This window comes from Oryzias melastigma, linkage group LG12 (genome assembly GCF_002922805.2).
Source record: "Oryzias melastigma strain HK-1 linkage group LG12, ASM292280v2, whole genome shotgun sequence".
NCBI lineage: Eukaryota > Metazoa > Chordata > Actinopteri > Beloniformes > Adrianichthyidae > Oryzias > Oryzias melastigma.
In genome coordinates, this window is record NC_050523.1 from 3,204,573 (window position 1) to 3,217,324 (window position 12,752).

The 12,752-nt window shown below is 37.3% G+C and overlaps 1 protein-coding gene across 1 annotated transcript; it reads left to right on the top strand.

Moving 5' to 3' along the window:
• Positions 1 to 948: 948 nt before the first annotated feature.
• On the top strand, positions 949 to 4,840 carry s100z (S100 calcium binding protein Z). The gene is made up of 3 exons (XM_024298678.2): positions 949 to 1,292; positions 1,367 to 1,531; positions 4,546 to 4,840. The coding sequence occupies exons 2-3, from the start codon at positions 1,391 to 1,393 to the stop codon at positions 4,699 to 4,701; spliced, it is 297 nt and encodes a 98-aa protein (XP_024154446.1). The 5' UTR covers positions 949 to 1,292; positions 1,367 to 1,390; the 3' UTR covers positions 4,702 to 4,840.
• The last annotated feature ends 7,912 nt before the right edge of the window (positions 4,841 to 12,752 follow it).

Consider the following 12,752-nt stretch of genomic DNA (forward strand, 5'->3'; position numbering starts at 1 on the left):
AGTCTGATTCTGCTGGTCACTTCTGCCAAGAACATTTCCATGACAAGATTTGAAAAGAACCGATCAGAAAAGTGAATAAAGATTACCATGAAAACAGATGAAACAGATTTAGACCCCAAAAACAAGTTTAACTTTTATAGTTTATTTCCAACTTTCAACCACAAATGTTTCTTTGGCTTCAATTTGAAGGTAATTTACTGCAAAATCTCCGACAAAAATGCACTGAAAAAGAAAAAATTAACAAAATAAATGAAATCAAATTCAATTAAACAAGTTATGATGATAATTGTATTTCTTTATTATTCTTATTTATATCATTAAAAAAAGGAAATTCAAGAAAAAAGTGTCACTGCTGCTTTAAAGGATGTGGTTTTTCAAAATAAAACTCAAACCATTTTGAATCAAATTTTGTCTACATTTTAGGGGGAGATTTTCTCCTCAGTTTTCTTTTTTATTTTTATTTTTTTAGTTTTACAGCTTAAGATGGGGATGACTTTTTCCTTGATTTTTGTTGGTTTTATTTTCTCATAACTTTACGACTTTATTTTGATATATATATTTGATATATATATTTTTAGTCTCAATAATTTTGGAAACATTTCTTAGAATTTTACATGTAAATATAAACACGTGTGTGTGTGTGTATATATATACAGTATATATATATATATATTTCCTAATAATTGTACAATTTTTTTTTTAAATGTTGACTTATTTCTCATTTCTCTTTCATTTAACTTTCATGGAGAATTCAAAAATGAATATTAATGTTTAAAAAAAGCCTCAAATACACTTTTATAGGACAGCGTTAAATTGTATCAAGTATAACTTCTCAGATTTGTGTACATCATATTTAACAAGCAGCTGCCATGTTTCCAGTGGAGCTCATGACTTCATTACCGCCGTCTTGGGTTCTGAACTTTCAAATCGATGGAGCTCGTTCATTAAACCTCGCTGGCAGCGTCTGTATCAAACCTAATGAACATCCCCTCTGATCACCTGGTGACGGCGGCGGACAGGTCTTAACAGATCCTCCCTCTGAGTAACACTTTCAGCGGCGTGACGAAGCGGACGCGGCCCCGGGCCTTGATGAGCCCCCCTGAGGCCCGCGGGCTGCGTTTGTTTTTCACTTATCCAAGACGTGCGCTGAAAGACAGTAACCATGGGCCTCTCACCTGTGGAATTAATTATCTTCACAAAGGTAGAGGCGGAGCTGCGCGGCGTCGCCACATTTCCTAACAAACAAGCTCGCCGCCGCGTCTCTCTGCACATTTGGACGGGACTGTCAGCAGGTAGGAGCTCCTTTCTGATCCAGCCAAATCTACGTTTGTGACTCGATGCTTCAGAGTTGGTTTCTCCTCTGAAGGAACCTTTCCAAGCCTTCAGGAGGATGCCGAGTCAGCTGGAAGGCGCCATGGGCGCGCTCATCACCGTTTTCTACAACTACTCTGGAAACGATGGCGACAAGCACAAACTCAACAAAGGCGAGCTGAAGGAGCTCCTGCACAGCGAGCTCACCGACTTCCTGATGGTAAACCTCTGAACCCACGTTCTGGTATCACTCTGGAGTTCCCTCCAGACTCGATGATCCTGTTTTCCAATGATTTAGCATTCTGACCTTGTGAGAGGAAATGGATTTTTCACTGATTTGTATCCGCCGGTCAGAGCGTCTCCGCTCGTGGCTCTCATATGGAGAATAACGGATGTGGAGGCGGAGATAAATAAGGTCATTTTAAGGAGGTCTGAGTAATGGCGGCGTGCGTAGCCCGTGACCTTGTAGACAAACAGCAGAGATCTTGAGGCGCCGCCACCTTCAGGTATCCTTGATGCTTCCTGTTCTCCCCGTGAGCTCGAGTCTGGATCGTTTCCAAACGGACAAACGTGTCGTCACATCCTGAAGATCTCAGCTGTGGCAGCAGCAACACGCGTTCAAGCGACCACCTTCTATGAAATGTATGCGACCGCTTCGGGTTCTGCGTTCAAAACTCTCGCATCCACACATCGATTCATATGTTTTTAAGTTGGCTCTACGTACAAAACGCGCATTGAAAGTTAAACCAGCTGAACTGACCAATCAGGGACTAAGATTTGGGATGGACAGGGGCGGACATAGCAGTTTAGGGGCCCCAGGCGAACAGTAACATGGAGCCCTCTGTAGCAGCTGTATTATCATTTAGTCTGGGTTTACTAAAGAACAGTGGGGTGGCCTCAAGTAAAAAGAAAAATTCTCAAAATGACTGTTTCCCAACAAGACCTAAAATTATGACAAAAAAAAGTTTTCATTTCCCCAGAAAAAAAATCATAGAAGTTTCTTAAATGTTTCATAAAAAATGTTTTTCTATGTATAATTTTAATTTTTTTTTTACTTTATAGAATTTGGACTTTTTAATGACTTTACTCTTATAAAATTCTGACTTTTATCTCATAACTTTACAGCTTTATTGTCATAATAAAAAAAACTTTATTCTCATTATCTGAAAAATTCTCATAATTTTTTTTCTTTTTTCTAATAATTTTACAATTTTAGTTTCATAGAAAATTTAACTTTCTTGTTATAATTTTACAGCTTCAATCTAATGATTAAAAAATCTTTATTGTCAATAACTCAAAATTTCTCAATTTTACTTAGTTCACATATTTTTTTTTCTAATAATTTTACAATTTTAGTTCTGTAAAATTTTGGCTTGTTTCTCATAGTTTTACATTATTTTCATATCATTTTGACTTTTATCTCTTAACTTTACAGCTTTATTCACATAATTGAAAAAACTTTATTCTCATCAAATTTTGAAAGAAAACTCAAAATTTTTCTTAACTGTCATATTTTTTCTAATAAATTTACAGTTTTAGTTTTAGTTAAAATTTTCTGTTTTATCCATAAAGTTTTGAATTATTACTCATATTTTAACAACTTTGTTCTTATTGTTTTCAAATTTTGACTTTTATACCATAACTTTACAGCTTTATTCTCACATAAAAAACTATATTCTCATAAATTTTTGAAACAAATTCTCATAATTGTACTGAAATTCTGATTATTTTTTTTTAGATTTTTCTAATAATTTTACAATTTTAGTTCTATACAGCTTTATTAGAATTTCTAAATGTTCTCATAATTTTATGACTTTATCTTTGCTACCTCATGCAGTTACAACTGCTGCTCACTTGGGGGCGATCTCACCACAAAAAAAGGCACCAACCAGTAAAATCAGAGGAAGAAGAAAACCTGACTGCTTTCGATGGTCCTCCTGCTTTTATCTATTAAGGGTGTTTGAAAAATCGATTCAATGAAATATCGTGATACTTCATTCGACCATATTTGTATCGATTTAAAATGCTAAAAAGACAAATTTGAATTAATTATTTATTAGGAAACATGTAGTTCAGCATCTTAAATTTGTTAAACTACAGTTTATCTACCAGTTGTGTCCTGTCTCTATTTGACTCCAGTCTCCAAGATCCGCCTGGTCTAATAGATGTTTGTTGCTCCTTGAAGATCCATTAGCTGCGGTTCCATGAGCAAAATTTCTGGAAATGCGGATAAAACACAATTTCACAATCACAGTTTCCATTAAATCATAATTATGTGAATAAACACAAACCAACTCACACAATAAGTCACTCAAAAACACGGATGTGAACAAAAATTGATTTACAGCAGATTTATTGAAGTTTCTGTCACGAAACTAGCGCTCATCATCATCTATCAAAGGAGACGTCGGCGTCTTTTTCAGGCTATGGAGTGGCGAGCTATGTGGGAGTGGCTACGGATGAAGACAGTCTGGTAAATCATGGTTTTACAGAAGAGCTGTGGATCCAACATTTTTGCATGACACCCTCATGTAAATACTGCAAAAAACACCTCCTCCAAGCAAAAAAACGTTTTTTTTAATAAATGTGAGTTTTTCCTAAATTTTTGCGTTTCCATTAGGCGAATTTATTATCGCAAATCCAATTTCTGCAATTCCATAGCCAATGGAAACGCAGTTAGTGATGTTTGTGTTGTGATGGTCAAGAAACACTCATTCATTTTAGTGTTTAGATTTTGCGCGGTGGCCAACGCCAAAGAACATTCTGGTGAGGAACCTGCTCGACATTTTGGGGGTGGAGCCTAAACGTATCCGAGAATAGACGGCTGCAGAAACAGGAGCAAACGGATTTACTGGTGGAAAAATTGAGCGACAAATACTAAGAATTGATTTGAAGATGGATTCTGGCGCAAAGGTGGAAAGATGGGCGTGTCTCCAGGAAAATTAATCGCGTAAAAGTGAAGAAGATTTTTGAGATGGAGATTTCTGAAGCTTCAAAGAGAAAAGAAATGTTTCTAATACAATGTTCTTATGATTAGTTAAAAAATGTCAGCACTGGAGCTAAAGCTCAGGGGTTAAAGGTTAAAATGTCCCTCAAGGCTCCGGTACAGAAGTCAATATCACTAACATTGACTTAGATGCTTCTCTGTTGGTCTTACTGACATCCTGATCAACAATCTTTAACTAACAAACACCTGAAGCTGTGAATTTGAGGTTTTCTTTGTCCCTCCTTCAGTCCCAGAAGGATCCGATGCTGGTGGAGAAAATCATGAACGACCTGGACTCCAACAAAGACAACGAGGTGGACTTTAACGAGTTCGTGGTGCTGGTGGCCGCCCTGACCGTCGCCTGCAACGACTTCTTCCAGGAGCAGAACAAGCACGCCAAGTAGCCGTCTGCACGCCGGACCTTCATCAGCAGTTTTAACCTTTTCTATGGTCTTTGTCCAAACATAAGTCTCCTCCTCACCCCTCATGATCATTCGTTGTTGAAAATCTGAGTGAGAATAAACGAACAACGTGTCCTCTCCATGTCTGCTGTCACTGAGCTTTGATTTGCTTCAACCTTGAATTCATTTCTGCTCCTGTCGGAGTTTTTCATCCTCCAGACGTCATATAATGACTCCTGCTGTAATTAATTCTGTGACATTTTGCTTTAAAAAAATCTAAACTCGTCTGTGCCGGTTTGTTATAGCAGATGTTCCACATTAAAACCACTAGACTCAATTTTAAATGTCAAAAGTTAAATATGTGATGTTATTCCTGATGTTGGTTTTAATCTTCGATTCCTAAAGGAAAAAAACAGGTTTTAGGTCAGGAAAATTGTAATTTATGGAAAAGTGCACAAGATCTTTGGGATGCATTTTATTTATAGTGTTTTATTTTCATTTTGTTCATTACATATTAGGGCAACAATGATAATATCATGAATTATATATATTTATGAAAAACAGTTGTAAAATTATGAAAATAATCTAAATTTACTAAAATTGCAAACTTATTATTTAAAAATGTCATGCTTTTTAATAAATACAGGTTGTAGTTTATTAAGTAAAGTTCATACGTTTATTTAAAAAAAGTAAAGCAGATGTTCATGTTTAATTGTCTGTTGAATCACATTAAAGGCTGAAAGTAACATTTAATTTTTTGAAAAAAGACTTTTCCTTGCATAATTACGACTTTATGAACCATAAATTTATGACTTTTTCTCATGGATCATTTAGTTTTTTTCATAATTGTATGACTTTATGATGACTGTATGACTTTAATCTTGTAAAATGTTCATTTATTTCTCTAAATTTACAGTGTTTGTTCACAATTGTTTGATTTTTTTCCCATAATTTTTCTTCGTTTTTTATGTTTATAATTTTGTTTTTTTCTCATAAGTTTACAATTTTTTTCTCCGAAAGGTTATACTTTTTTCTCATATTTCCTTTTTTTTCTCGTAACTGTGTTGTTTTTATTATCAGATATTATACATATATATATACATATATTTATATATACATATTTCTATTATTCTACAACTTCATTCTCCTAAAGTTTTTTTCATCCCTATAATTGTATGATTTTTAAAAATCAAATTTGTCTTACCTTTTCTACATTTTTTTTACAATTTTATTCTCATGATATTTCTATTTTCTTTTGTATCGTATTTATTACATTCTTGCAAAATTATATATTTTTTGTAATTGCACCAATTTTTACAACTTTATTTTTTTTTAAAATACTTTTTTTGTTCTTTTTCCCATAATTCCGAGTTTTTATGGTAAAATTATTTGCGTTTTTTAAGGTTATTATTCATGATAGTCCAATTTTGTAAACTGTGACTTTCTTTTATAATCTTACATATTTTTCTAATTGTTTTACAACTTTATTCTAAACTCTTATTTTATTTTTATTTAATTTTCTTTTACTTTTTTGGTACTTTTTCCTAATAACTTAATGGTTTTGTTTTCATAAAATTATTTTTTTTTTGTCTTAATTGAAGTAATTTTTTCCTCTAATTTTACAACTATATTTTTGTAAAATATGGAATTTTTCCTCATACTTGAATTCTTTTTTCTCTTAATTAAACTACTTTTATTTTCCCTAAAATTCTTATAATTTTACAAATGTTAACTTTACTCTCATAAAATTTTGATTTTTTTTCTTGTAATGGATTTTCCCCTCATGATAATTGTACTTTATTTTATTTTTCCTTTTACTTTATTTTTCTTACTTTAACTTATAATCTTACAAATGTATCCTGAAATATTTGTTTTCTTCTTTAATGGTGGCCTCAATCCTTCATTATTGTTCTCCCTCAAATTAAGAATTAATTTCACTTTAATTGAAAATATATTTAAAGTAAACTGAGGAAATGAGCTTGTGAGGGTCAACATCCTGTGTGTCTGCCTCAAAGGTTGTTTGTTTGTTTGTGGAGATCCCGGGTCTCGGTTCCACCTGGGTCCAGTCAGCTCTGACCCCCCCGGAGCCTCCATGCTAACATTCTGAGCAGACAGAAGTAACCAAGCCTTCGAGGGCTTTCCTTCATTCCCCCAAATACCGAAGCAGATCGTTAATTTGCAGTGACGTTCGCCGCTGTGACACCAGATAAAAGTGATTAAACTAAATACAGACGAGTGCGTCGCTTTTGTGAGCGCAGATGCTGCATCCAGAAAAAAGAAAAGCCTCTGAGCTACAATGCAATTTCTTGGTGATTGGCTGCAATCTGGCTGGATAATCACCCGCCAGAAGATGTCATGCACTAATTACCATTTCTTTGTTGCATTTTGTAAAAGGTTGCAATCAATCTGGAGAGCCATGTGATCATCTTAAAATGTGGATATTTATATTCCCTCCCTCGCGAGTGCCATCCTGTTCCTCTCACTCTGCACAGAACATTTCCAAAATGTTTGATATTTCCTGTCAGCATCATCAGTGTGAGCAAACTTCCAGCAGAGGAATGGCTTCCTGGGACTTTAACCCTCCTGTGTTGGTGGGAAATCGAACAAATGATGCAGAAACTTTAAAGATTTGGACCTGAAGGCAAGTTTGTACTGCACAACAGATTTAACAAGGAAAACATTTCAACCAATAGGATTGAAAAGAGGGACGAGGAAGCCCTCAAAGAAAAAACTGCACTCAAAAGGGTGAAACTAAAGAAAATATAACTCCTTTGAAGTCAAAAGCAAAGATCACTGAAAGAAACATATATCCTTAGTTATCTCTAGTTCTGAGTAACAGAAGGAACAGGAAGACGTCTATCCAAATCCATAAAAAGATTAGATCAAAACGTGATTTATGACACCTTCAGAAACTCAAGGAATCCATCATACGGAGTCAAACAAAACAAAAATGTCTGTTCTGTGCTGGAATGTTTTCCATCGTTCTTCCTCTTATCCAGAACCGGGTGAGGAGCTCGGTTTACGTCTCAGCAGATCTGGATCTCCACTAAACACTTTCTACAGTTCTGCCAGGAGAAACGGTGAAAATCGCTTTTTTACGTATTCAGACCTCAAGTACTTTAGAGAGTATTCAGACCGGACATGTTTGGGTCATACTAGAGTTGTTTTGTACTTGTTACTTTTGTTTCTGCTTGTGACTTTCTCTTTGTACTTGTAACTGTAGTTTTGCACTTTTAACTTGTATCCTGTACTTGTAACTTTAGTTTTTTACATGTAACTTTCATTTAGTATTTGTACCTTTCATTTTGTGTTTGTAATTTTCGCTTTGTATTTGTAACTAGTAATTTTTTTGTTTATACTTGTAACTTTTGTCGATACCTTTAACTTTTGCTTGTACTTGTATACTTGTAACTTTTGTTTGTACTTGCATACTTGTAACTTTTGCTTGTACTTGTATACTTGTAACTTTTGTTTGTACTTTTAACTTTTGTCGACACTTGTAACTTTTGTTTGTTTTTGTATATTTGTAACTTTCATTCATACTTGTAACTTTTGTTTTTACTTGCCACTTTCATTTGTATTTGTAACTTTTGTTTTTGTTCTTGTAACTTATATTTGTTCTTGTAACTTATATTTGTACTTTTAACTTTAGTTTTGTACCATTAACTTTTTTTTTAATTGTAACTTTCATTTTATACCTATTACTTGGTTGTACAGTAGAACTACAGTTACAAGTACATAACTGAAGCTTTAATTCTGGCTCCATACGTCACCTGGCTGCGCTCTTGGATTTCTTTGTCAGTTTTATTTCCTCGGTTCTTGTCGGTTCTTAAATGTTTTGGTTGTTCTTCTTTCGGTCGCTCAGGTTCATGTTTCTGATCCTCCACAGATGTTTTCATCTCTGTCAGTTTATGGTTTTCAGTTCTTTCTTGACAGGTCGTATTTGGTGTTTTTTAGTCTTATGTTGCTTTTGTGATTTTGTCATGTTTAAGTTTATTTATTATTATTTTATTTATTTATTTATTTTTTCTGTTCACCACCAGTTCCTGACACCCTTTACGGAGTTGTAAGTGAGGTCTGACTTCTTATTAATCACACACGAGTGTTGCACATACATGGTGTGCATGTGACATGTAAGCGCCCGTAGAACACACCTGCCTGCGGTCCAGTCCCACGTCCAGCTCACTGCCCCCTCCCTCCTGGTCCCTGAACTAACCCCCCCTAATAAACCTGTTCTCTCTGTGTTGCTGTTACAGTTTTGATCCTGTTCCCACAACACGGCTTTAAGAAAAAGAGAAAGTAGTGGATGGATTTTTGACTTTTGACCAAGCATGTGTCAAAATGAGTTGAGAGAATAGTAGAAAAAGTGGAGGTTGTGTTTTTGTGTGTGTGTGTGGCTCAACTATCACACTGGATTATGATGTGACTAAATTCTTTTCAACTCAGACTTGTCTTAAAAGTAATTTGTTTTTCATTTTAACATATAATGTAAGTTATTTGACTTAAATTAATTTGTGATGGACTGGTTGTTTGTAGGAGCTGTGTTTTCTGTTACTAGATACAAATGGGATAGGCTCCAGCAACCATAAGTAAAGCAAAGATGAAAGATGTCTACAAATTTTGAACTAGTAACAAAATAATTCAAGACAACTTTCTGTTTCTTTTGCATAAGTGTAATTCGTTGGTCTGTTCTTGTCACTGTTTAATTTGAATTAAAAGGTACATTTTTTTGTGTTGGGGAGAAACAGACAAACAAATCCATACATCAACCCGTCCACATGGGTTGTTTTGTCCATTTAAAGGTTGCCAGGACGGTTTCTCCTCCTGTCGTGTGTCATCCGTCCAAGTGTAGCTGCCACCTGTGACGGATGTCTTTCAAATCCGCCCGGAGCTCTTATCTCCCACATGGAGTCCGTCCGTCGCCTGTTTCGTCATTCCGTGCGTCACTCTTCGTTTCATAACTCCTCTTCAGGAATGACCTGCATGTCTGAGCATAAACTCATTTCTTAGCTTGTGTTCTCGGTGATGGTGATGAGCAAAGTCAGACCAAATAACGGGGTGTAAAGCAGGAAATTTGAGGGTGTTCTGATGATGTGAAGCCCCTGCCTGCTTTGTGGGAATCAGAACGGAGATTTCTCACCTTGAAATGTTCAGTAACATGTCAGTTTGAGTGATCGCCGTTACAAATGGCGAGGGGAAATGTTAATTGGCTCCTGTTTTGGTGTCCCGACAAAACATACATTAACTTGCAAAGAGGACGTTTTGATATTCAAGCTGTCCCTCAAACGTTCTGCCTTTTAAACCACCTATGGAGTCAAAGTTGGAAGTATTAAAAAAACTGAATTACTGTCATGTGATGAGATGTAAGCGGCGGGTTTAATTTAGAACGGCAGCCCGCTGAACACCCAAGAATAGCCTGAACGCAGCCAGAGGCGACGCGCTTGTCGCCACGGTTAACGGCGTCCAGGACCTCGCCGCCGAGGCTCACGAGATAATTATAAAGAGGAAACCTGCTGGGAGATGAAGCCTCCACAACTTTTGGACTGACGTACTGCGTTATCCTCCAGAGGAACAGATTACATTTGGATGCACAAAAGTACTTCTTTAAGAAAATGATTTACAATATTTACACACACTCTTTGTTCTATAACTGTTCAACCGTTTACACAATCAACGTCAATCAGGTGTTTCTGACTTTTCTCTGCAACAGAATCCAACCGTCAATACTTCACGAACACTGGAGCTAAAGCTCTGGTTCTCATAAACGACCTCCCGGTCTGTTCACCATGACAGGTTTGCCAGGGATTTCACAGTCCTCAGAGAGTGGACAGAAGACCATGTTTCAATCTCAAAAACCACTTCAGCTCTGGAGTCAAATTTGTTTGAATCCCGAAAACTCTTCAACCGTTTATGCTGTTAATGTAACTCCAGCTGGTTCTGAAGCTGAGAAAGCAGCTTCAGAACCAGCTGGAATTATGTTAAAAGCTTTTTTAGATCAATTATCACAAACGAGCAGGCAGATGGTTCCACAGGCTGCAGGTTTATTAGTTCAGACAGGGACTAAGCACAGCTGAAGGTCCACAAAGCTAAATCAGAGTCAGACAGACAGAGGTCAATCACCAGTATGCAAGAGGAGACTAGAGTCCAGGCGAGGGTCAGGGCAGGCGGCAATTAGAGAAGAATCAGGGTCAGAAACAGAAGATCAGAACCAGATAGAAACAGCCGGGAAGGTAAGCAGGGCGGCACGGCACAATACTGTCCACTGAATAAGGCTCTGAGCAGTGCAATGAGTGTGCGTCGGGGTTGCTGGGAGATGTAGTGTGTTCAGGACTCTGGAGACTGTCCTGGAGTAGTTCTCCCAGAGGAGAACTCCTGACATCAATAGAAAGTGAAAAATTCTGTCACTACTAGTCATGAAAATGAGTTTACGTTTGATTAATCAAGGAAAAAAATGTTCTTTGGTCATGACCTTAGTGGAAGTCTTTATCCTGGGCATACAATGGGACTTGTTTGTATTTATTGGCTTAACCCTTTAACAGCAGAGATATCACCGATGACGCCTGAAGGACGCCTTCTTTATCAAACAGCAACTCTTTGACCATTTACGTCACGTGACTGCGATACTCTTGTGCTACGTTCACACCCAAAGCGATTTGGATTATATATTAGCGCTACCTGCCTCTCTTTCACCTGCTTGAGTTTGCTGCCCCGGCCACATGTGGGAGGAGCTACCAGCTATGTTTTTTTAGCATAATTGCTACATCGGTTTCTTTGGATATTTCACTTCCAATGTAAGGTTGAGAGATCAGGTGTTAATTGTGAAGAGTTCTGCATAAACATCAATAATCACACATCCATGTTTGGGTTCATGAGATTATTCTGAGGGAGCTCGTTCACTCGCACTCCGGGAGCTGTTTTCGTTGACAGCTGCTTCCACTGTGTTTCTGTGTCTCTGTGACTGAGATTGACAACTCACTGTCCAACATTAACGCAAGAGTGGAAAAATAAATACAAAAATTAAAAAAAAAGAAATATATCCGGATAGTTGCGGAGGCCCGAGCGGCAGCCCCCACACCCGGCAGCGTATTGCTGGCTCCCAGGAGGCTGGCTGCAGCCAGAAATCTGTCCAGAGTGTATCTCAGCTTCACCCAGCAGTAGCCGGACGAGCTCTGGTAACCCCACTACTCCAGCAGGTTAAGGAAATAGATGGAACCACATTGGATTAGTATTTTACCTGCTGATCGAGTCACTGAAAACATCACATTCCTGAAGCTGAGTTCCTGATTGGCAGATGCAACCTGCCGAAATTTAGATATCTTAACTCAACCCTTGTTTAAATCGCGCCGCGGGACTTCAGATCGCCTCTATTTGCGTATCTACCATTGCCTTAACATTGAAACTGGCCGTGCAAATTGCACTCGGTGTGAAACCGCTTTTCTCCCTGACAGAATCAGCTGATTTACATTGATTATGCAAACGTTTGAAAAATTACGTTAGCAGCACGAATGTAAACATGGAACTAAAGCTCCAGTGGTGAAGGGTTAAAACCATTCTCTTTGGTCAAGTACATACAACATAAAATAAAAATATTTGTCGAGAGTAACCTTGAAACTTGTTAATCGCTATTTTTTGTGAAAATAAGAGCATAGTCAACGACAACGATGGAGGAAAATAGTCATGATGGTGAAAAAAAGCCAGTTTTTCCTGCTGTGATCCTTGTATCCATAACCAGGAGACGAGCTGGAAGTCAAAGCCACGATTCATAGCTGTTATACTGAAAAAAACAAGAAAGATAAGTGTAAAAATATTGGGTCAGTTTCTGACGTTTGATTCCAAAGCAGGTCTGGGGGGAACAGTTGGAGCCAATCAGACGCTCCTTCTCCTCCTCTGAGTACACTGGGGGGTTTTATGTGTCATTTATCAGCTGCTGCGGTTGCAGGTGTCTGGAAGTGATAATGCACCTACAGGCCTTTCATCATCACCTGCCCCACTGGTCTGCACAGGTCGGGCCATCATTTTCCGCGGTATCGCCCGCTGTTCTCTCTGTAGTGACG

Bases quoted from the DNA above. Each gene is read 5' to 3' on its own strand.
- s100z (XM_024298678.2), top strand. From the start codon at position 1,391: ATGCCGAGTCAGCTGGAAGGCGCCATGGGCGCGCTCATCACCGTTTTC. The intron at 1,532-4,545 runs GTAAACCTCTGA...TCCCTCCTTCAG, and splicing joins AGCTCACCGACTTCCTGATG to TCCCAGAAGGATCCGATGCT.